Source organism: Trichechus manatus, unplaced genomic scaffold (assembly GCF_000243295.1).
Source record: "Trichechus manatus latirostris isolate Lorelei unplaced genomic scaffold, TriManLat1.0 scaffold00161, whole genome shotgun sequence".
NCBI classification, from domain to species: Eukaryota; Metazoa; Chordata; class Mammalia; order Sirenia; family Trichechidae; genus Trichechus; species Trichechus manatus.
Genome location: NW_004444097.1, coordinates 3,863,417 through 3,888,943, shown reverse-complemented (window position 1 = coordinate 3,888,943; position 25,527 = coordinate 3,863,417). Strand labels below are relative to the sequence as shown.

At 41.6% G+C, this 25,527-nt stretch overlaps 1 protein-coding gene across 1 annotated transcript in view; it reads left to right on the top strand.

The window, feature by feature from the left end:
* The window catches only part of FBN1 (fibrillin 1), a 275,284-nt gene that overhangs the window by 20,438 nt on the left and 229,319 nt on the right, over positions 1–25,527 (top strand). Inside the window, exons 3-4 of the mRNA XM_004386296.2 lie at positions 18,027–18,109; positions 21,039–21,137. Coding sequence (XP_004386353.1) covers positions 18,027–18,109; positions 21,039–21,137 — 182 coding nt within the window. The remainder of the gene's footprint in view (positions 1–18,026; positions 18,110–21,038; positions 21,138–25,527) is intronic.

Below are 25,527 nucleotides of genomic sequence, written 5' to 3'. Positions count from 1 at the left end.
TGCAGCTTTAGTTATTCAAATGAAAGATTCTGAAAACTGTTGAAACATCCTAGACCCCCTTAGAAAGAAATGCTGGGGCAAGAGCCGTCCCAGTAGCTTCTCTCTGAGTGTTTGTGTTCTCTCTGAGATGTGTGTGTATGTGTGTATGTGTTCAGGTATATGTATGCAAGGTGCATTTACTGTGTTTCATGCCACTGAAAGGTTTATGTAGTTATAGCATTATATAGCATGATATGTTTCTCCATGAAATTCTCAGATAAATCTGTAGTTTTTTATAGCAGAGGCCTTGGCACCGGGCGTATTATCGGGAAACACCAGTCTTTAGAAAATGACATCATGTTTGGTAAAGTGGAGGGTCAGTGAATGTGAGGGAAACCCTTAACGAGGATGGACTGACACAGTAGCCACAACGATGAACTCCAACATACCGATGATCCCAAAGATGGCACAGGACTGGGCAACATTTCGTTCTTTTATACGTAAGGTTGCTGTCAGTTGGAGCCAATTTGATGACAGCTAACAACATCAGAGCATTTAAAACCTTTTAGATATTAGTTGCCCCTGTCAGGAGGTAGAGTGGGTGGACCTGCATCTCTCTGTTTTTTTGTTTGTAACTTTAAAAAAAATTTTTTTTGTTTTTTCCCATACAAAAATATATATACGTACATTGTTATGTGACTCTAATTGCTCTCCCCATACTGTGACAGCACACTCCTCCTTTCCACCTGATTCCCCATGTCCATTCAGCCTCTTTGTCTTCCCATCTCACTTCCTGACAGAAGCTGCCCGTTTAGGCTCTTGTATCTACTTGAGCTAAGAGGCACACTCCTCATGAGTATCACTTTATGTCCCACAGTCCAGTCCAATCCCTGTCTGAAGAGTTGACCTCGGAAATTGTTTTAGTTCTGGGCTGATAGAGAATCCAGGGGCCATGCTTTCCGGGGCTCTTCCAGCCTCAGTCGGACCATTAAGTCTGGTCTTCTTACTAGAATTTGAGTTCTGCACCCCAGCTTTCTCCTGCTCCATCCGGGACTCTCTGTTGTGTTGCCTGTCAGGGTGGTCATCGGTGGTAGCAGGGCACCATCTAGTTCTTCTGGTCTGCATCTCTCTGTTTTGACAGCATCATCTCCTCTGCAGACATTGTCTCTGTGTTGAAGCTTTGTGTTGACTTAATTATAGCTTGAAACATGAACACTGTCACACCTTCCCCAGAGCTCGACAGGTGTTGAGAGGACAGTGCTGGCATGACTCAGGCCGAGAGGGAAATCTTTCACACTGAATTTCAGGGAAGAGCTGTGCTGGTAGTTGGAATGACAGTCAAGACTTTCTAGGTGTAGTGGACAGCATCCCGGCAGCCTCTGGATTAAGTCATAGGAACATTCAGTTGGAAGTTTTTCAGAACATTATGTGGGTCAGTCTGGCCTTCGTGCAGCTCATTGTGTTTTTAAGCCAGGTCAGATAGTTGCCTGCGTGACCTGATTATTTTGATTGAAGCGACTTTTCAGGAGACAAGACACATCCGTGTTCAAATGTATGTAGAAAACATATTCCAATGCCAAGTAGGAGAAGGTTTTGAATTATCCACATTTTGAATCTCTGCATTGCTCCCCACCCACCTGCTGCCCCAAACATTGAACATGTTGAGAGCTGACTGATATTTTTACCAGAAGGAACAGGACTGGATACTCACCATGCAAATGCTATTTAAGAAACAGAAAGTATGTCTATAGGAGTTAGTGTTCCTAACATGTATTACCTTAACATTCACAGCATCCTTTTGTCCTCTAATATACTTTGTAAAATCTGTCTTACACGTTTTGTTTTTGCAGACCTAAGAAGAGAAAATGAGAGCAAAAAAAATTATTGTAAATTAGTTTAGAAGAAGAGAACAGATTCTCTTTGGAGTATTTGTGGAAACATCTCTCTAATCTCAAATCTAAAAAGCTTTAGTACTAACCTTGGAATGTTTCATTAATAAATTCTTTTTTTTTTTAGTTAGTGATTTATGCCATGTTTCCATGTGTAGCTTTTGAAAAATTACTTAACGTCTCTGAATCTCAGTTTTTCGTATGAAATCAAGCATAATTCATTTCCTTTTAAGATTCACATGATAATTTTATAAATATAAAGCTCTCTAAAAATTGCCAATTATTATTTTTATTATTCTATGAGGTGACTTCACATGAGTTAGATATACTTTAAGAAATGAATTCCTCATTCAATAAAATCCATTCTAATTAAAATTAGAATATTTTAATTAAAAATTTTCATGTATCTGAAGTGATATTGATTTCTTGGTAGTCACTCTCTTTTTATTTCTTTATTTTATTATTTAATTTCTTTAGCTTTTCAATAAATTAAATACTACTCCCACAGAATTCCCTCTAGCTTTTGTTGTTTTAGTTAGAAATACATTTGAAACCCTAAGCCTTTGTTTACTATTTAAGATTCAAGTATTGTGCTAGGTGTGGGGGTGGTAAAGAAAAATCTTAACTTTCTACCTTTAAGGAACTCACATTGCAAAAGGGAGGGTAATCATTCCGTTCCAGGGGATCTGAATCACTGGACTAATTTGAGTGTGAGATTGGAGACACCAGATGGGGTTCAGGACGGACCTGCCTCCTTTTTTCAGCTGGAAGGTCCTCTTTCTGAAGTAGCTCACTGAACCCTCCTCCATCTGTGAGCCAGTGCTGAGTTCTGATTTTATATTATAGTTGCTGGTGGGGTGGAATCTTCTGGTCTTGAAAACAAATTCGGTATATCGAGGATTAAAAACCAAAAACCAGTTGCCATCAAGTCGACTCCAAGTCATGGCTACTCCATGTGTGTCAGAGTACAACTGTGCTCCATGGGGTTTTCAGTGGCTGATTTTCTGGAAGTAGATCTCCAGGCTTGTCTGCTAAGGTGCCTCTGGGTGGACTTGAACCGCCTACCTTTTGGTTATCATCTACGTGCTTTAACCATTTGCACCACCCAGGGATTCTGCATTGCTAGTGCGGAACACTTAGAGCGTCCAATTACTCCCTGGCTTTTAAGTCCCCAAACCAAACCCATTGCCGTCGAGTAGATTCCAACTCCCGGCGACTCCATGTGCTACAGAATAGAACTGCTTCATAGGGTTTTCTTGGCTGTAATCTTTATGGAAGCAGATTGCCAGACCTTTCTTCTGCAGTCCCGCTGGGTGGGATCTAACTGCCAACCTTTAGGTTAGTATTCAAACGCAAGGAGCCTGGGTGGTGCAAGCGGTTTGCAGCCAGCTGCTAACCTGACGGTTGGCGGTTCGAACCCAGCCAGTAGCTCCACAGAAGAAAGGCCTGGTGAACTGGTTCTGTAAAGATTACAGCGGAGAGAACCCTTTGGAGCAGTTCTACTCTGTAACACATGGGGTTGCCATGAGTTGGAATCAGCTCTGGCAACAGGCTTTTTATTTGTTTGTTTGTTTTAAGTCCCTTAATTATGGATGTCCCACGTCTGTGTGTGCTGGGGAGGGGAGGGCATTGGCCTGGGCTGGGAGAGCTCCAGCTCTGGCTGCTCTCGAGAGGCTGTGTGGAGTTGCCCTAGGTTAAGGTGTTCTGTTCTCACGGCTTACTGGACAGCTCACTGTAGCTCCAAAGACGTGGGTTTGGGTGGCCAAGTTTCCCTCTGGTTGTCTGCTGTGGAATGCGTTCTTCCACAGAAACAACATTTGAAGTTGTGGTCTGGTTCCCAGACCAGCCCACAATAGCCTATTTAGCTGATAATGTAGCTGAGAGACTGCTATTTGACTAGCCTGGGGACCAAACCACCACCTATTAACATTGTTTCTATTGGAAAAGCCATTCCAAGTGCTAAATACCAATATAGAAATGAAATTTTGGAGCCAATCTGTTTGTCAACTGGGAGCTGTCAGTCCTGGGAATGAAAGGAACAGGTCACTGTGCACCCCTAGATCCCCAGTGACCTCAGTGACTGGTTCTCATGTCTTTTCTTGGGGCTGCCAGTATATTCAGAAGATATTATCTCCCTGGACAGAGCTCTTGCTTTGAGAATTTCTGGGAAGTGGTGCAAATCATGGTTCCACTCTCCTGTTTCGTTCGTGGGTGGTAAGGAGAAGGGAAGGGAACAGTCAGAGCAGACACCACCCTAGCGTGCCTCTCACCTGCCCAGGCTCTGGCTCACCTCCCTAGTGTACTCTTAAGTGTTTTCAGTTATTTCTATGATTTCATTGTCCCTTTGGAAAGTACAGCATGGTTTCAGATTGAATAAACGGTGTGACTATCTCGATCAAAGAAAACGTTCCAAGTCTCCTTGGACTCACTGGGAAGGTTAGGTGGGTTGCAGATCTGGGAAGCAGTTTTCTAGAAGCACCCTTGTTTTCATGATGTCTTTTATCACATCCTCTCGAAGCTCCAGAGGTATAAACTCCAGATATGCCGATTTCTCTATCTTAAGAACCCCTCCCCCAATCCTGATAGAAAGGAGCCCTGGTGGCATAGTGGTTAAGGGTACAACTGCTGACTGAGAGGTCGGCGCTGTGCAGGAGGAAGATGGGGCAGGCAGTCTGCTTCCATAAAGATTACAGCCTTGGAAACCTTATGGGGAAGTTCTTCTGTCCTATAGGGTTGCTATGAGTCGGAATTTCCTTGACAGCACACAATAACAACAACAAATACCCGCAGAAGGAGTCTCTGGGTGCCACAAACGACTGCTTGACTACTGGCTGAAAGGCTGGCAGTTCCAACCCACCTAGAGGCGCCTCGGAAGACAGATCTGATGATCTGCTTCTGAAAAGTCACCGCCTTGAAAACCCTATGGAGTACGGATCTACTCTGCACATATGAGGTCACCATGAGTTGGAATTGACTCCATGGCAACTCACAACAACAATCCTTATAGGGTGAAATAGTAAAGTTCCAACCTCATAAACAAATATGCTCCTTTCCTTGTATTCAGGTGGGAGCACATTTTACACAGCTGACCAAGGGCATGATGCCAGCAGGCCTGACGCAGATCCCCTCTGTTAGACGAAGTAGGTCCAGTGTGGACTAGGACAGCCAGTTAGACACTCACTGCCTTTAGAATTTGGGGGCACACTGGGGAGGTTTCCTAGTCTGTGCAGACTCCTGTGTTCTTAAACCAATTGTCATTGAATCGATTCTGACTCATTGCAACCACATGTGTGTCAGAGTAGAGCTGTGCTCCATAGAGTCTTCAGTGGCTTATTTTTCAAAAATAGATCGCCAGGCCTTTCTTCCAAGGCACCTCTGGGTGGACGAGAACCTCTGACTTTTTGGTTATCAGTTGAGCGCGTTAACCGTTTTCACTACCCAGGGACTTCTCTATGTTTAGTGTTGTTTAATCTGGAGCACCGGAAGCAAAAAGTGCCCAGTGCTTCACAGGAATCAGGACTCACTGCTTATAGTGATATATGTTAAACTTCTGTGCTGCTCCTGGTCTCCATGGTTCAATGTCTAGTTTCTTGTCATAGTGCCCCCTGTGGCTTTCTTGAAGGTCTTCCCCCTTTCAGAGAACACACACACACACACACACACACACACACACACACACACACACATACACAGTTACAGTCACTCCTAAAAGATTCCAATAGGGTTTAAAATGGCTGTCAGTCTAAAATGGCCTCCAAGATTTGGGGAACTACCCTTGCTGCTTTCTGTTTTGTCATCTTTCTTAGGCTGTGTGTGTGTACCACATGGCGACATTTTCCTCAGAGCCTGTTGCCACCAGTGACAAGAACAGAAGGTGAAAATTCATTGGCCCTTAAGTTCTTGGGCTATTGCTTTTGATCATCAACTTAAAATCCCCCCAATGAGACAGTTTAGGGTACACAGCAGATGAAACTGTTGATGCAACACCCTCTCTGTGCTGCCTGTGTTGTGAGGTACCCCACCCAGCACTGGGAAAAGCCTTTGTCCAAGCAGCACATCCAAAGAAGTCTTTCGAGGCCACCCTCTGAACTTTATGATGATTGCCTTTTAGGAACGGGCCACAGGTGGCTCCATCTATGGCCTTGATCAGTTGCAACAACCTGCTGTGGTAAAATACATACCAATTTGTGAGCTGAAAACCTTTATTTAGTTTGCTTTTCGGATTTTCATTTTTCTTTTGATAAATAAGTACAATTAGATATTCATGTATGAGCATTTTACGTCTCCATTGATTTTGTATTTTCTGGAAGGAGATCTATTGATCCCTGAGGTATAAGCATTGACATCTTCACTGATCAGAATAAATTAATGATCAACATGTATTTTACATCACTACTTAACTGCCTGTCCTATAATCTTTCAGGGAGAGATAAATATTCTTCTTTTTAAATCTATTAAATTATTAGGAATAATTCTCCACTGTCGGACACCATTCCAATTTGGTGGCATTTGGTATTATACCTCTGATTGCAGCTGGCCAATTTATGACACCAAAGAGATGATATTAATCTTTGTTCATTGTGCGTTGTACTTACTAAGACATTTAGTCAATATTGTCTTGAGTGTTTCTACATAGACTTCAGGACACTCTAGGCATAACCGACATTGCTTCTGTGTTTGATGGGTGTCTTAGTCATCTAGTACTGCTATAACAGAGATACCACAAGTGGATGGCTTTAACAAGGAGAAGTTTATTCTCTTACAGTCCAGTAGGCTACAAGTCCAAATTCAGTGCGTCAGCTCCAGGGGAAAGCTTTCTCTGTTGGCTCTGGAGGAAGGTCCATGTCATCAATCGTCCCTTGGTCTGGGAGCTTCTCTGCATAGGAACCTCAGGTTCAAAGGACATGCTCTGCTCCCAGCATTGCTTTCTTGGTGGTAGGAGGTTCCCATGTGTTTCTGCTCGCTTCTATCTTTTATATCTCAAAAGAGATTGGATTAAGACACTATCTAATCTTGTAGACACCATCAGTATAACCTCATCATAGTGATAGAGTTTACAACACATAAGGAGATCACATATAACCTCATCATAGTGATAGAGTTTATAACACATAAGGAAATCACATCAGATTACACAGTCATACGATGCTGAGAAGCATGACCCAGCCAAGTTGGCAGATATTTTGAGGGGACACAATTCAATCCATGACAATGGGCATACAGCAAGCCTAGGATTAGAAGGGGCAGGGGTTTCAGAAATATGAGCCTAGGTATATAATTAATTAATATATATGACGAAAGTATGACGCAGGTAGGTTTTTGAGAAGTGTGTCTGGAATTGTGTTGGTCGCTTGAAAAGTGAGTGGGATTAACCAGGGAACACATTGAAAGAGAAAGGTGCAGGAGCCTGTGTCAAGTGGAGGAGGAGGCCGGCTTTAGTGTGTTTGCAGCAGGGCGGGGGCTGTGCGAGGGTGATGGCTCAGTCTGAGAGGAGGCAGGGCTGAGCAGGAGGGTGGAAGTTGAAGGTGTAGGTGGTGAGAGTAGACAGGTAGGATAGGCCTACCTGGTAGAGATCTGAAGTTAACAGTGAGATGTTTGACATGTTATAGAACGTGAAGATCTATCTCTGTGTTGTAGGCAGCGGAATTAAACATGGTGAATGTGAAAAAATACTTAGCTGCATTGTCCCCTTCTAATCCCATTCTGATGGAGTAGAGAGAAACCAGGAAGCCAGGAAAAAGTAATGTGATATGAGTCCAATGATGAAATCACCAGTGTTTGGATAAGGGATTTGCTAACGGAGTTAGGGAATTTACAGAAACTTCAGCAGTGGGATGAACTAAAGCTAGTGACTACCCTTGTTGTTGTTGTGTGCTGTCGAGTTGATTCTGACTCATTTGACAGAGTGGAAGTGCCCCATAGGGTTTCCTAGGCTGTAATCTTTATGGGAGTAGATTGTCAGGTCTTTTCTCCTGTGGAGTGGTTGGTGGGTTTGAACCGCCTATCTTTTGGTTAGTAGCCAAGTGCTTAATCATTGCACCACCAGGGCTCCTATAGTCACTACACTTAGCAACTGGGAAACATCAAATCATAGCTAAGGTTGTCCCCTTCTGAGCCTGCCTGGATGGTGAGGCTAAAGGCCCTTCTTCTGGACTCGTTTAGACCCCAGACATATCTTGCTGTTAGCATTTTGTCTGTTGTATTGACCCTTTATGTATGTAGCTATCTTTCCTAGACTATAAAGTCCTCAAGAGCAAAGACTATGTCTTATTCGCTTTTTAAAATAACAGTTCGTTTATAGTTTTCTTAGTTATCTAGTGTTGTTATATAACAAACATCTCATAAGCGGATGGCTTTAACAAACAAATTTATTCTCTCACAGCCTAGGAGGCTAGAAGTACGAATTCAGGGCGCCAGCTCTAGGGAAGGCTTTCTGTTTCTGCTGGCTCTGGGGGAAGGTCATTGTGGTCAATCTTTCCCTGGTTGGGGATCTTCTCAGTGCAGAGACCCCAGGTCCAAAGGATGCCCTCCGCTCCTGGCTCTTCTTGCTTGGCGGTAATGAGGTCCCACTCCTCTCTGGTCACTTCTCTCTCTTATATCTCAAAAGAAATTGACTCAAGATACAGCCTAATCCTGTAGATTGTGTTCTGCTTTATTAGCATAACTGCCTCTAATCCTGCGTAATTAACATCATAGAGGTTAGGATTTACAACATGTAAGATAATCACATCAGATCACAAAATGGTGGGCAACCACACAGTACTGGGAATCATGACCTAGCCAAGTTGACACATATTTTGGGGGGACACATTTCAATCTGTAACTCATGGTTATAGTATTCTTTTGTTTTTTAACTTTTGAATAAACTTTTTATTTTGTAACAGTTTTATAGAAAATTGAGAAGACGGTGTCGCAGCGGCGACTAATTGTCGGGACGAGGAAGACAGTAACCAATGCCGCAACTCTTACAGAGAAGTGGGGCCAGGAGGGTCACTCTGAGGAGTTGAACCCCCGCTTCAGTCCCAGGAGTTTATTTTGTAGTCAATACAGCAAGCAGTAAAGCAATGAACAGAACAATGGGCTTTGGGTGAATAACAATAAGTTTTGGGCAAGGGAGGAGGAATTCAGGTAAACAAGCCAATCAGTAACGGGTTTGGAAAAACAAGTCGTGACAAGTCTTAACATGTTGGGGACAAGTCTCAACATGTTGTGCAGCATAGAGGCCTTTATACATCCGTATTTTAATGGCACGTATCCCCAAGAGACGGTACAGAGAGTTTTCATATACCCTGTACCCAGTTTCCCTTGTTGCTAACATTGGTATGGTACGTTAGTTACAATTAGTGAACCAATATTGATATGTTATTATTAATTACAGTCCGTACTTCCTTCAGATTACTTCAGTTTTTAACTAAAGTTCTTTCTCTGTTTCAGGATCCCATCCAGAACACAACATTACATTTAGTTGTCATGTCTTCTTAGGTGTGACAGTTTCTCAGACTGTCCTTATTTTGATGACCTTTTCTGAGGCACACTGGTCAAGTGTTACATAGAATGTCCTTTAATTGGGATTTCACTGATGTTTTACTCATGATTAGACTGGAGTTATGGGTTTTTTGGAGGACAACCATACAGATAAGTTTCCATTTTCATGACGTGGATTCGTCAAGGGTTCATACTTCAATCTGACTTACCACTGTTGATGTTAACCTTGATCACTGTCAGGCTACCCATTTTCACCCCTTTCCCTCCTGTACTTTTTGGAAGGAAGACACTTTGCACAGCCCACACTTAAGGAGTGGGGAGTTATGCTCCACCTGCTTGAGGGCAGATATCTACATAAATTATTTGGGATTCTTTTGCATGAGAGATTTTTCTCTTCTCCCCCATTTATTTATTTATTTTGTCAATCATTTATTTATGTCAGTATGGGCTTTTGGATATTTATTTTATCCTTCGGGTTATAATTCAATACTACTTTGTTTTATTGCTCAAATTGTTCAGCTTTGGCCATTGGGAGCTCTTTCAGTTGGCTCCTGTGTCCCTTTTACATACTCATATCATTGTGTTTTTTGAGCATTTCTTTACTTTTTGTCAGTACAAGATGTTCCAGTGCTCCAGGCCCATCTTGTATATTCCCTGCCCCAGTCCTAGAACCAGCCATTTCTCCTAGGAGCCCTGACTCCTTTCATTGGAGAATGGCTTTAGAAACTGAGATCTGGGTGCTGAATGTGCTCCTGTTAGTCACATTTATTGTCTGTCTACTACAGTGCCTGGCATGGAGTAGGCTCTCAGTAAATATTGTTCAGTTGCTTTGTGCTTGGGGACAGGTGATTCGTCCTGTACGCTATTGTGCACCTAGCAGTGAACTTACTGCCACCCCGGAGGAGGGGCCGTGTTATCTTGGATACACTGAATTGAGATAGATGGGAGTAGAACATTTGATTCTGAGTGCCCTGAAAACTGAAAAGAGAGAGAGAGAGAAAAAAGAGAGAGGGAGGCTGGGAGAAAAGGGAGAGAGAAAGAGAAGGAAGTAGGGTGGCGGGGGGAAGGGAGGGATGGCAGTGGGGAGAAATAGGCAGACGGACTTTGGCTTTGGAGAAAGATAACAGAGTCACAGTCTGCTGGTGATGGGAGAAAAACATAACGGGCATCAAGCTCTTGCAAGCCAGAACACTAATGTTCTTCTTTGTGTTCTTTTTGAGATCATTTTTATTAAGAAGAACTGCATGAAGTAGGTTAGAGAGGTTGGCTGGCTTGCCTCTTCAAAGGAGGAAACCAGGGTTGTCCATGTCCCAGCCAGTGTTGACCCAGACAATCCAGAAATGCGTCTCCAGGTCTGGAGAGCCTGGCTGAAGCTTGCGGAGGCCGCGGAAGCCGTTTTCATGACTGGGGTTTGAAGTTTCATTACCCGAGTTGTTGTAACTGGCAGATGGGCTGGAACAGTCACATGTGGTATTCAGATCACTGCTGCGAGACTTAACCTCTGCCTTCAGCACAGGACGCCAGGATAAAGGACACCAAAATAAGGAAAGGGGGAGGTTGCACTTTGTGGCAGTAGTGGCAGGTCCCCTCATTAGATAGTATTCATGGGCTTTCTTTTCTTTTTCTTTTTATCTTGATAAAAAATTCATCAGAGAACAAATGAAATCATGATGCATGGTTCACAATAGATGTAGGTCATTTTGTGTATTAGTAGTTGCTGGGTGGTGCAAATGGTTAAGCACTTGACTGCTAGCTGAAAGGTTGGTGGTTCAGACCCACCCAGAGGTACCATAGAACATAGGCCTGGTGATCTGCTTCTGAGAGGTCACAACCTTGAAAATCCTATGGAGCACAGTTCCGCTCTGACACACATGGGATCACCATGAGTTGGAATTGACTCAACAGCAGCTAACATCAACATTTTGTGTATTATAATTTTTTTAATGATCTATCACATTTTTGACAGTTAAATTTATTTTTTTAATTCTGGTATAGGAGCCCTGTTGGCACAGTGGTTAAGAGTTCAGCTGCCAATCAAAAGATTGGCAGTTCAAATCCACCAACTGCTCCTTGGAAACCCTATGGGGCAGTTCTGCTCTGTCCTGTAGGGTTGCTGTGAGTCGGAACCAACTCGATGGCAACAGGTTTGGTTTTTTTTCAGTCTATGAAGATATAGGAGCCCTGGTGGCACAGTGGTTAAAGTGCTCAGCTGCTAAACTGAAAGGTTGGTGGTTCAAACCCACCAGCCGCTCTGAGGAAGAAAGATGTAAAGATTAAAGTTTCAGAAACCCTATAGGGCAGTTCTGCTCTATCCTGTAGGGTTACTATGAGTCGGAATCAACTCGATGGCAGTCGGTTTCGGTTTTTGGGATATGAGGAGATTACCTGGGGGGCATGTTACATGGGCCCCTGGGGGCACTTTGTTATGTGGGGGCATATGCCCTTTGATGCCCCTCCACACTTAAAGTCAAGGGGCTGAGTCATGACGTTTCCCCCCAAAGGTTATAAAAGCAGACAACTCAAGGAGCAGGGTTCAGTCTCATCAACCAAGAAAACAAAACCAGCTGCCGTCAAGTTGATTCCCACGTGTTTCAGAGTAGAACTGTGCTCCGTAGGTGTTTCAATGGCTGTGATCTTTCGGAAGTAGATTGCCAGGCCTTTCTTCTGAGGCACCTCTGGATGGATTCGAACTGCCAACCTTTGGGTTAGTAGCTGAACACTTAACTGTTTGTGTCACCCAGGGAACCCTTTCAATCTCATAAGCCTTTACCTAATGCTTAGTGTTCTCTTTGCCCAAGGATTTAACCCCTTAACAAACTTTGAAACTCGTGCATATGAAATAAGAGCCTCCAGAACTTATTTTTTTAATACGATTTCATTGTGTTTAAGGTGAAAATTTACACAGCAAATTAGGTTCCCATTTAACAATTTCTAGACACATTATTCCGTGATATTGGTTACATTTTTCACAATGTGTTGTCATTCTCATTCATTCCATTCTGGTTGTACTATTTCCAGTATTCTAGTTTCCCTGACTCCTTACCTTCTTGTCATTGCTTTAGAGTATTTTTTGACCGTTGGTTTCATATAGATGATTTTTTAAAGGAGCTCATTACTCATGGGTGATATTCTTTATTTTATGAGCCAATCTGTTATTTAGCTAAAAGGTGACCTCAAGGGATAATTTTGGTTTAAGGTTTAAAAGAGTATTTCAGGGTGAGAGTCTCAGGGAGTCCTCTAGTCCCAACTCGTTCAGTAAGTCTGGACTTTTTAAGAATTTGAGTTCCATTCCACATTTTTCTCCCGTTCTATCAGGCTCCATCTATTGCAGCCCTGCTCAGAACGGTCGGTAGTGGTAGGCGGGCACCATCTAGTTCTTCTGGTCTGAGGGTAGATGAAGCTGTGGTACATGCAGACTATTAGTCCTGTAGACTACTTTCTTCTGGGAGTCTTTGGTTTCCTTCTTTCTCTTTTGTTCTGGGCAAGTAGAGACCAATAGATGTATATTAGATGGCTGCTCGCGAGCTTTTTAGACCCCAGACACTACTTACCACACTGGAATGTAGAACACACACCTTATGAACTATATTATGCCAATTAAGTGAGTTGTTCCACGAGACTATGGTCCTAAGCCTTCAAACCCAGAAAACGAATCTTGTGAGGTGTTTGGTTATGTCCAGGAAGTATCCGTAACCGTGTTCCCTATGTGGTTTTTTATCTATATGGATATACATGCATGCTCACACATACCTGTATGTACCTATTCCTGTAGATACATCTGTCTGTGCATACATATGTACCCACATATTCATATCCACGCACATACATGCATATATACATATTTGTGTAACAGCTCACATATTTTTTGGTTGTTATTGGTCCAGAACTTATTTTTGTTACTCCAGTTTTGTCTGAAGAGGAGTTTTGTACTTGGAATAGGAAGCAGAAAGGCTGTCTTCCTGTAGGAGAGGCCAGATTTGAAGAAGTGAGTCTGGGTAAGGGATATGGGCACACTACAGACATCTTGCAAAGAGGCCAGTTCTTGCAACCATGTGGTCAGATGTGGTAGAGCCCAGCTATTTACTCCACGGAGAGAGGTTTTCTCTAACCCAGCCAATCTTTGAGTGCTGTGTCTGAACTGGATCCAAATATCAAGCCTGCTGAGGCTCACCCATCCCCCAGGGCAATTAGAGGTGGGGTGTTGCAGAGCACAGTGTTGAAAGTAACTGGTAAGAAAAGTTACAGATGAGGACTTAGCTGTTTTAAAAATTAATACACAGTAGTGAAGTGGAATATAAATATATTTCTCTGTTGTCCTCACAGATCATTAGAATACAGTCGGCTCTCCATATCCGCGGGTCCCGCATCTGTGGATTTAACCAACCGTGGATTGAAAATATTCAAAAGAAAATATGACGTTGTTGCTGACTGTACTATATAGTCAGGCCTACGATGGTTGCGTCTGTTCTGAACATGTACAGACTTTTTTCTTTTCATCATTCCCTAAATAATACAGTATCACAATTACTTACCTAGCATTTAGATTTTATTAGGTATAAATAATATAGAGATGATTTAAAGTATCTGGGAGGATGTGCGTAGTTTATATGCAAATACAACACCATTTTATATAAGGGACTTGAGCATCCTTGCAGTTTGTATCCGTGGGGGTCCTCGAACCAATCCCCCGGAAATACTGAGGGATGACTCACAGGTAAAAATGCTTTATGCTTTAGTTTTGGTCTATTGATGGACATTTTGTGATTTTTGTTACTCATGTCACCGTGAATGCTATTGAATGATATATCATCTCATCTCCTAAATACATCTTTGCCTTAGCATAGGAATTAAGAGAGTGTACTCTGGAGCCAGACTTTCTGAGTTCAAATCCCCATTCTGTACTTCTAAAGTAGGGGACCGTGGCTAATTTATTTAACCTTCCTAAGCCATGGTTTCTTTAGTGTTAGAGATAATAATAATGATAGAACTTGCTTCAAAGGGCTGGTTAACATAAGGACGAAATAATGTATCTTTAGCAGCTAGCATAGTGCTAAAGCATAAGAACTAAACTCTTAGTTAGCCTTTGAGTTTTTCCTTTAATTGGTCAGATACTACTGCCTCTTGCACTGAGCGTTAACTCTGGCTTTGTTTTCTGATGTGGCTGAGGTGGGAGGCGGGTGTGGCTGGTGAAGGGAAAAGGAAGAGAAAAGAATGAACGCTACACCTTTGTTTACACAAATGAGTAACTTCATTAAAGATTTATCTTCTTTGTGAATGCTTTTTGGGCTGAAACCTTAGAATGAAATATTTTATAATGGAACAAATCCAATATGTCTCCTTTAGACTTTACATGTTTTAGTACTTTCCAACTCAAATAAGACACTAGTTTATTTCTATAATTAGAGCTATTTTTTTCTATGTATAAGGAGAACAAATGCCACCCAGCTTATTTGAATAAGTTCTGGTAATTTGCAGTTCTCAAGACCAAAATCAGCAGAAGAGAGCGCTTACATCTTTCTAATACTTTGCATTAAGCCACATGAGATAGTCATATTTGGTATTATTAAAGAACTAATGGCAGTGTGATTAAAACAATCATTGTCACTTGAGGTTGTTGGCAGAAATTTCAATTATTTAATTGAAATTAAATAATGTATTATAGTAGGGTAGAGTTAGAAAACGCAAATAATTCAGGATGCAAAAAAAATCACAGTCCCACATCTTATAGAATTTTAAGAAATGCAGTGAAGTGAAAATGCGATGCAATAATGAATGGGAACTTTGGGGACTGTATGGCATTTATGTTTATATTTTTAAAGGACAGTTATTCTTTAAACAAAAGATGATGATCAAAGCATAACAGCACATATTTAAAAGATCAGCAGCTTGGATGAGCATTAAATAAGAAAGCAAAAGAACTCTCCCTTCTGCTTCCCCAGGTCCTGATCTTTCAGCCATTTATGTTTTCAGTTTTCATGTTTGTCTCCATAACACCATCTACTATTCTTTTACCTCATTGTCTAGATTTAAACAGTACCCATTGGCTCCTTGCTAATAAAAATGTGGACTTAGCTCACTTAGATTATCTATGCCTTTTCTTCTCCCTCTTCTCCTTCCCAATTGTTAAAATAATTATGGTATTTCTTTTAGTTCTACTGGTTATTTTAGAGCATTATGTAATGCACTTAAACCTCTATTTCTTGGATCAACCACTTTCATGCCCTCCCCTGTGTAAGATGAGGCAATAAACTCTGCAGGATGGAGAGTTTATGGAAGGATGAAAACATTGACATTTTGTTTTGTAACCGTTGTAAAATCTTCCATGTTTTGGCTGTAGGTATTTAAGCGTTTAGTACTTATTTTACTTTATTAATTTCTAAATTCTAACCATTTAAAAATAATAAAGTTTATGTTACTATGATTTTTCATATATTTGGGAAAATCAAATATCTTATTTAATAGTAGTGAAGTTACTGATTCTGGACCCCCTTTTTTCTTAGCTTTTTCTACTCTGTTACTGTGTGTTGTGACTCCCTAAATGCAGTCATTCCTGTCAGACATGTTCTGGTTTTTGTTTGAAAAACACAGTGACTCCAACCACAGGGCACCCTACAAAGGCTGAGGGGTCCTCTGAAGCTGCTCCAAGATTTGGTTTGGAGTTGGACTGGATCCAGTGGAATTGTTGTAATGGCTGTTGGTGGGGAGGGTTTGAGGAGATTGACTTTGGCCCGAATTGGCATTTTAGATTGAGAGAACTTCCATAAAGTTTGGAAGGTTTGAGTGTTCACTCACCCCAGCCCCAGTGTTCTCTCACTTTTCCTTTCCTGGATTCTGAGCTTCCCAGGCAGCTCTGCGCAGTCTGAACACAAGTCTTGGGCACTCCTTTGTCACAGGAGGGACAAAGAGTTGAGAGCCATTGATTTAGGATTCTTAATCCCTTAGGCTCCCTTTGGCTGAATAGCTAATTTAAGTCAGAAAATAATTCCATCATGATGCTAATGCTGCATTGCATTTTCATGTATGGAGATTCTGTGTCCCTTATCTGGTGTATGTGTGCATGTACAAGCATACATATAATGCATGCATTTCATTTACAAACATACACATAATGCAGGCATTGTCCTCAATTATAGAGAAACAAGCTAAGGCTCAGAGAGGCCCTAAGTCGTGCATGTATTAAGCCTCTGTTTGGTCGCTTTCTGTCTGGCCCTGGAGAAGCCTGGGCTGCTAGGTGTGGACTGAGGGCCCTTTCTCTCCATCTTTCTTCCTATTTCTCTTTCTGGCCCCGGCATCGGTTGATCTGAAGTATGTATTGTGCCCAGCAGAGTGACCTGGGCTCTCTGCCAGGAGAAAAGGACAAGAGTAAAGACCTTACCTTGTCCCGGTCCTGCATGTGGTTGTCGAAGCACCGTGTTTGGAGGCGATGGAGGAGGACCCTGTGCCATCCCACACGGTCTGTGTATACAGGGAGAAAATGTGTACATGTGTGTGGACCCCAGCTGAAACACACTTTACTGTGTAGTTGTTTTCCAGGCTCGTGCTCAGGGCCTGCAGTATTCATACCAGCAAGCCTTGGAATAGCTCGTCGTCTACGGGCTGGATTGCAAAACATCTGACCTCCTTTCTCAGCCCTTGAACTCTTGGAGCTCACATCCATGTTCAGGCTCTCTGAATGTGGCAAGCTAAAATGAATGGTTTCTTTTGGCTCTTTGTGTGTTCTAGCCTCTGTCCTCGCTTGCCAGTATAGAAGTAGTTAGATCTTTACCCAGGTGGTCCCTTAAATTGTGAAATTTGGATCATCTGGATTCTGAACGGAGGCTTTGCTCCAAGTCATGCAATGAACTGTCTGTAAACAAGAAACCCAGAGTGACAGTGACTTTGTTTTCCTGTAACTGCTTGTATCAACTGTGTCTCCAAACTTTTGCGCTAGGAATATTTACATGTTTTGCCTTTTATTTTTTCTGACTGAGTCAGAGTTTGCATTCCTGTAATTCTGGTGAAAAGAAAATGTGGTAACATTTTAGAGGTGAGCTGGGCCATTGGGGAAAAAAAAAAAAAATACACAGCTCAAAGAGTAGAAATTTAATACTCTCTGTGCAGTAGATATGATTATAATTGTTCTTATCCGGGTTGGTAGGAAGTTTATTGTTTAAGTTAGACTTGCATGGCTCCATAAATTTTTACACCTGTCTTTTGGGATTGAATGTACTGTATCTTGCATCTCTTATTTTTATTTTCCTGATGGCTAATCTTAAGGGATATCCCTACTGATACCATTATATTAAGGTCCCTGGATGGTACAGATGCTTTGCTCTTAGCTACTAACTGTAAGTTTGGTGGGTTGAACTCACCCAGGAGAGCTGCAGAAGAAAGTCCTGGCAATCTGCTTCTGTAAAGATTACAGCCAAGAAAACCCTGTGGAGCTCAGTTCTACTCTGTCACATGTGGGGTCGCCATGAGTTGGAACTGACTCGACGGCACTGGGTTTGGTTTTTCTGGTGCTAATATCATTTTCTTAGTGTCCCAGACTACCAACCCAGCGTTGAGTCCCATACGTTTACTTTTCTCTGTCTGCCAGGATTCTCCCTGCTCTTGTAACTTGGGGATATTTTCCTTTTAATTGGTCATATCTTCTTTTTAAAAAGTATGGAATTCTTGTGTTTTTTGTTTCAGACCCAATGTCTGTGGATCACGTTATAATGCTTACTGTTGCCCTGGATGGAAAACCTTACCTGGTGGAAATCAGTGTATCGTCCGTAAGTAAAGAGACAGCCTGTCACTCTGCACGTTCTCCATTTGTTGGTTTTGGTTGCATGGCGATTCTCAACATTTGGGTCCTTTGTAACTGCGTACCGATATGTTCATTGCAGAGCCTTCCTGCTCTAAGCTTTCCTGCTTTCTCTGAATTCAGATTGGGAAATACATTCACTTGGTCAAACCACGATCATATTTTAATTCAGTTACTTCCTTGATAATATTTTTGTGATATAGGGAATAGAGCCACAGGGACACTTTTTCAAAAGTTGCATCTAATTTACATATGTTGTGCCTGGCTGCATAGGCTTTCCTTATTGTAGTTTCTGATTTATCGACCACCTACAAGGCTGTCCAGATCTTGTACACTGATTGAATTCTAACTCCTAGACAAAGGGGAATGGAAGGGGACAGGACATCAAGTGAGGACCATTGGGAAGACTACAGAAGAACTCACATGCTACGAGAGATTCCTCTATTGATTTGGCTGCTGTTGCAAACCTCCAGATTCTCATACTATCCACAAATGTTGAGTGCCAAACCACATGCCAGACAAAGTGTTAATTAACGGAGATACCAGGTCAGATTAGTTAGGGAATATGCCCTCCGTGAACGTTTAGTCATTGTACTACAAAATAATTTTCAGTTTTCAGAAAACTCCATTAGTAGAACAGTTAAAATTTAGAGATAAAAGTACATAAAGGACTCACTTAGTATATACCTTGTTTTTTGGGCAGGAGTGGCCTATGGAGAACAATATTTTGACCAATATTCGTTTGGTGACCTGAAAAAGTTCATCCCTTTCCCAATTCTTGATTTTGATCAGAAAGCAACTTATTTATTTGGAATTTTGTGATTTATTTCAAGATCCAAAGTTGAATCACTAAGAGAGGGACATAATGGTATTCAGAGTTTTCTGAATGAACTTGGTAACGGAGCCCTTTCCTCTAGCGCTCTGTAGAGTAATCTGGGAAATGCTGTCTTCACATATTTAAGTAAATATTTTTAGGATCTCTGACAGCTTTTTTCATAATGAGTGACAGTCTGCAGCTTAAGCTCTTTTGATATTTTAATGCACTTTCTATCAAGTGTATTATTTTATCCTTGCTTATCTCATATTTCTCTTGTGAGGTTAAATAGGAGTTTGAAGAAAAGATCCCAACCCCATTGCTGTTGAGTTGATTTCAACCTGTAGCAACCCTGTAGAACAGATTAGAACTGCCCTAGAGAGCTTCCAAGGCTGTAATCTTTACGGAAGAAGACACTGCCACGTCTTCTCCCATGGAGTGGCTGGTGGGTTCGAACCGTCAACCTTTTGGTTAGCAGCCAAGCACTTAACCACTGCACCACCAGGGCCCCTTGAAGAAAAGTTAGTGACCAAATATTAGTCTGCTGATAAATATAAATCATTTGTAATTCAAGCAGACTCCTTTGGACACTAGGAGAGCATTCAGTACTAGTATGATATTAATCTCTGGGTGGCATGATTATTTATTTTCATATTTCTCTAAAAGACAAATGGCTTTCTGACTGTAGGTTCAGCACTATTGCAGTGGAGTCCGTCCGACATTTCCTCTCAGATTGTTGTTGTAATTCAGAACAGGACAAAATTACAGGATAAAAGCCATTCTAGATCGTATGCTCTCAACTGGCGGCATCTGAAAGTAGTCTTAGCAAGGCACAGCGCTTTTATAAAAATTACTAAACATGAAACATTTCCAATAAAATTGTCTCCCCAAAATACTATTTCAAATTATATATCATTTATGTAATAAATAAGGTTAATATAAAAATGGAATGCATATAAACATAACAAAATGTCCAAGTGCAGGATTTTTGTTTTCCCTGCTTCGGGTGTTCTGAGCTTTTCGATTGATTGAGTGCTGGGGAATACATGAGGAGGGTGGTGAGAACAACGGATGGCATAAGGAAGTTACTGAATTCTAAAACCAGAGCTCGTTTAATCCAATGGACTTGTTTTATAGACAAATAGCCCTGAAGCCTAAGGTCACACAAGTCATCATGGCAAGGTTAATGGGGCCTGAAAGCCCAGGTCTCCTAATACGAGGATTGTTGTTATGTTGTTAGGTGTCATCAAGTCTATTTTCAACTCTTATCCACCCTATGTAACAGAGTAGAACTGCCCCATAGGGTGTCCTAGGCTGTAATCTGTACAGAAAGAGCCCTGGTGGTATAGTGCTTAAGCACTGCTAAAGATTAACCCATAAAGATTAACCAAAACTAAACCAGACCTGTTGCCGTCTAGTCGATTCTGACTCATAGAAACCCTGTATGACAGAGTAGGGTCTCCCTATGGAAGCAAACTGCCATATCTTTTTCCCACAGAGTGACTTGTGCGTTCAAACCACAGACCTTTTGGTTAGCAGCCGAGCACTTCAACCATGCACCACCAGGTCTCCTCCTGTATAAGATTACAGCCTAGAAAACCCTATGGGGCAGTTCTACTCTGTCACATGGGGTTGCTATGAGTTGAAAATAGACTGGATGGCACCTAACAACAACAGTCGTTAGGAAGCAGATCGCCAGGTCTTCTCTCCTGCAGAGCTGCTGGGTGGATTTGAACTGCCAGCCTTTCAGTTAGCAGCCAAGCATTTAATCATTGGGCCACCAGAGCTCCTTTAATGTGAGGATTACGTAATCCATTGCCATTGAGTTGATTCCAACTCATAGTGATGCTATAGGATGGAGGAGAACTGCCCCATGGGGCTTCCAAGGCTGTAATCTTTATAGAAGCAGACTGCCACATCTTTCTCCCATGGAGCAGCTGGTGGGTTTGAACTGTTGGCCTTTCAGTTAGCAGCTGAGTGCTTTAACCACTGTACCACCAAGGCTCCTTCAGTAGGAGGATTGGGCCCCTGTAGTTCACCGTGCTCTGAATCCTGTGCTAATGGACCTATGTTTTATTCACAGCCATTTGCCGGCATTCCTGTGGAGATGGATTTTGTTCTAGGCCAAATATGTGCACTTGCCCATCTGGTCAGATAGCTCCTTCCTGTGGCTCCAGATCCAGTGAGTATAACATGTCATTATATATAATATTATTTTATGTGGTTATGCCCTATTTTCTCCTAAATTTGCTTTTGGCCTTTCACTTGCCTGCAGTATATTTTCTTTTTTTCACTAGAACATCTGCCTTTTCTGTTCTACCCAAAATATTAGAATGTCTTTCCTCAATCTTGCCTCTCATTTCCCTTCTTCCCTCTTTACTGGAAACTTACCTATGGCTTATAGTTACTATGAACAATGTAAGAATGATATAATCTTTTAATGTAGACATTGTCTTATTCATCTTTGTATCTCCAATGTAAACACCATAAAAGGTGCTCAACAAAATGACTGTTTAGTGAATGTTTTTGCCTCATGAAAACTAGTCATTCTCCCATGAAGTACTGAAATAAGAATCTGATTAAATACTTATTTAAAACTCAATCCCCCTGCCTTTGGAAGAAGATAACACAAGAAGTCATTTAGGCAGTTTCTGGAAGCAATTAATCGAGAAACACAGACATATTTTCCCTTTCATAATTTTTTAATTTGTTTGTTCTGTGGTGTCAAATAAATAGCCACAGTTCATTCCTGAGAACCTTCACTTGCTCACTTTACTATTATTATTACTTTTAACGTGGAGGCCTCAGTAGTGAGTCGGGAAATGTGGGAGCTGGGAAGGAGGTGAGTCATTGCTGGTTGTTAAAAAAGCTGAGGTTCATGTCTACATAAACAACTCCTAAATACCATAACCTTACCCAAGGCGAAAACCAACTGAGCTTCCTTTTCCAGTTCCCATTTCCAATAAGAAAATGCAATCCCCTCACAGTGTATTCTTTTTTGACAAGGTTTTAAGGAAGAAGTGTTAGTGGTAATAACTGCATTGTCTTTTGTCTCTGGCAAGTAGAGACTTCAGTGTGGTCCAGGTTCATTGGACCGTAACATGTAAAGTGGCTCTCATAAGCCAATGACCACGATAATTGTAATAGTAGTAGTCTTATGTAGCAGGTACTGTTGGTGCCCACTCACATCCCTTAGCATACGTGAGTGGACATGTGTGACTACCTGAGAGCTTTATAAAATGTTTCTGACCAGGGAGCACCCAAGGTCTGCATGCAGGGAGAGCTGGAAGTGCTGGAGCATTAATGGGCCCAGAAGCAACTTGTACCCAGTGATAGATGGGGAGCTGTTGGATAAATGCCCCAGCTTCCTTGTCTTTCAGTTTGGATAACTACAAGGTGTGTTCTGCACTGTCTCTTGAAATTCCGTAGTGGGACTGAGCCCCAGCTGCCTGCAGTGGTGTTAGGCTCGATAATGTACCTTTATTAGCTTCGTTCTCTTCCCTGTCTCACTTCCCCACTCTTGTACCAGTATTTCCTGGGATTACTTCCAAAACAAACTACTTACTCTCAAATTCTTGTCTCAGAATCTTCTTCTAGGGGAAATATAAATTGGGTGGAACTCTTGTTTGGAGCCCTGGTGGCGCCGTGGTTAAGAGCTTAGCTGCTAACCAAAAGGTCGGCAGTTCGAATCTACCAGCCACTCCTTGGAAACCCTACAGGGCAGTTCTACTGTGTCCTATAGGGTTGCTATGAGTCGGAATCAACTCAGTGGTAACAGTTTTCGCTTGTTTGTTTTGGTTCTTGCTTATTGCATAGTATGCAGCATATCCTCACTTGATCTCAGCTGAATCTTCATTTCTTTGGGATAAATACCCAGGAGTGCAATTGCTGGGTTGAAAGGTTGTTGCATGTTTAGCTTTTTAAGAAACTGTGCACTGTTTTCTGAGTGGTTGTGCCATTTTACATTCCCACTAGCAACATATGAGTGATCTAGTTTTTCTGCATCCTCGCCAGCATTTGGTATTGTCACTATTTTTTATTTTAGCTATTCTGATAGGTGTGTAGTGATACCTCATTGTGGTTTTAATTTACACTTCCCTACTGGCTAATGATGTTGAACATCTTTTCAGGTGCTTATTTGCCATTTGTATATCTCTTTTACTGAAATATCTCTTTATGTCTTTTGCCCAGGTTCTAACTGGATTGTTTTTTTTTATTGTTGAGTTTATATATATATATATATATTCTAAATACTAGCCCTTTGTCAGATATGTGGTTTGCAAACATTTCTTCCCATTGGTAGCTTGTCTTTTCATTTTCTTAACAGGGTTTGTTTTTGCAGAGCAAAAGATTTTAAATTTGATGAAGTACAATTTATCAATTTTTACTTTATGAATTGTGCTTTTGGTATCAAATCTAAGAACTCTTTGCCTATCCTTAGGTCCTGGAGATTCTGTTCTATTTTTTTTCAAAAGTTTTATATTTTTACATTTTAAATCTAAGTCTGTGATCCATGTTGAAATAATTTTTGTATGAGGCATGAGGATAATAAGGTCTAGATTCATTTTTTTTTCTTTTTTGTCTATGGGTGTCTAATCGCCTTAATATCATTTGTTGAAAAGGCTATCCTCCATCCATGGAACCACTTTTGTACCTTTGTCAAAAACCAGTGGGCGTATTTGTATAGGTCTGTTTCTGGGTTCTCTGTTCTGTTCCATTGGTCCATTTGTCTGTCCCTCTATCATTACTACACAGTCTCGATTACTGCAGCTGTATAATGAGTCTTGAAATCAGACTAACTCCTCTACTTTATTCTTCTTTTTTCCAAAATTGTTTAGCTATTCTAACTCCTTTACCTTTCTATATAAATCTTGCTTATTTTTACAAAAAAAGTCTTACTAGGATTTTGGTAGGAATTGCATTAATAAATTTGGGAAGTATTGATATCTTTACTGTATGGGATCCCTTACACTTTATAAAATTTTATCATTTTCATTTTACTTCAGTTCAGTGAAACCTTGAGGCACGTGTGCTCCAGCACTCATCCAAGCTCCGAGGGCGTAGGAAGGCCAGGAGGACGATTCTAGAGCAAGTGTGTTAGTGAGCTTCACGTGCTGAAATTGTGAGGACATGATGGGATGTGAAGGTGGTGCTGTAGTTAATCAGGAAGAAGTGACCTGGAAAAGGATTTTCAGGAAGTGTGGGATTTATGTGGACATAGAGGAGGCGAGTGGTGCAGTCTGCTCAGACTTGCCCTTGAAACCGTACGGTTCCTTGTTTTCCAGTCTGCCATCTATGAAGCACCTCTGTCACTGCTGTCGTTTAACTTGGCCTTCCCTGGACTTTTTCCAGCTCTGCTAGGTTTTCTTGAAACACCTTAGTGAAGTTGCTCTTCTGAGCTGCATGTCTTTAGGCACCACAGAACACTCATTCAGTTATGGGAAACATCAGTGCTGTTCCTCTCCAAATGAGAATTGTTTTTGTCCTGCAGTGACACCAGCTGCCCCTGTGGATCTGTTGTCTCAGGTGTGGAGTCCTGGAGTTCATCTAGCTGTTTAGTTTGTCTGTCTGTGCTTTTCCTAGGGCCTAAATTAAAATCACATGCTCACATACAGATGCTTATTTGCAAATTGCTCCCAATGTTCTTCCTGCCAGTTGTGCTTGCCAAGATGATGGCAGGTCTTTAGAATCATTCCAAACCTAATGCATCCCAAAGAAAACCATTATCTGAGGTATTTAAACCTAAGTGCCAGCCCTGCATCTCGCTCATTCCCGCAGTGTGCTCACATTGTTCTCTTTTGGTGAGTACTTTAGGAATTAATTTGTATTGGACTATAAGCTAAAGCAAGTTTCTCCTTCCTGATGCCTGGCAGATGGAAGGTGCACAGTCAATCTTTGCTGAATTACTGAAGTGACTGACTGACATCTTCTGGAACAGACAAAATTCATTTTGGGATCCTATAGGGATATAGGTAAATGACAGCATTTTGTGTTCACTTCAGGGTCTGGAGCCTTCCTTGAAATCCTTTGAGCCTGCTTGCCTGTCTTCTAGATGGCGTCCTCACTGACAACACAGAGGTCTGAGGAGTAATTGTACGTGGCAGCATAAGCATGCATACTGGCACTTTGAGTGCCATAGTATGTTTAGTTTCTGGTAACATCTTAACACAGACTGAGTTTAGGAATGTATTCTGACGTTGGGTATTTGGAGGATCCAGCAAAGGTATAACCTGCTTAAGAGTTGACCCCTATTTTTCAGTTGGCTTTTTCTACAGACATAGGACCTTGCTTCCTAAATGACATTTGGAATTCTTGTTCAAATCAGAGTAAATATAGAATATGCATCAACAGCAGGATTCAATCCAAAGTAAACCGCCCCCCGTCCAAAAAAAAAAAAACCAGTTGCTGTTGAGTTGATTCCGACCCATGATGACCCCATATGTTTCAAGGTAGAACTGCAGTCCATGGGGTTTTCAATGGCAATGATCTTTCAGAAGTAGATCATCTGATTTTTCTTCTCAGATCCCTTTGAGTGAATTCAAGCCATCAACCTTTCAGTTAGTAGCCGAGCG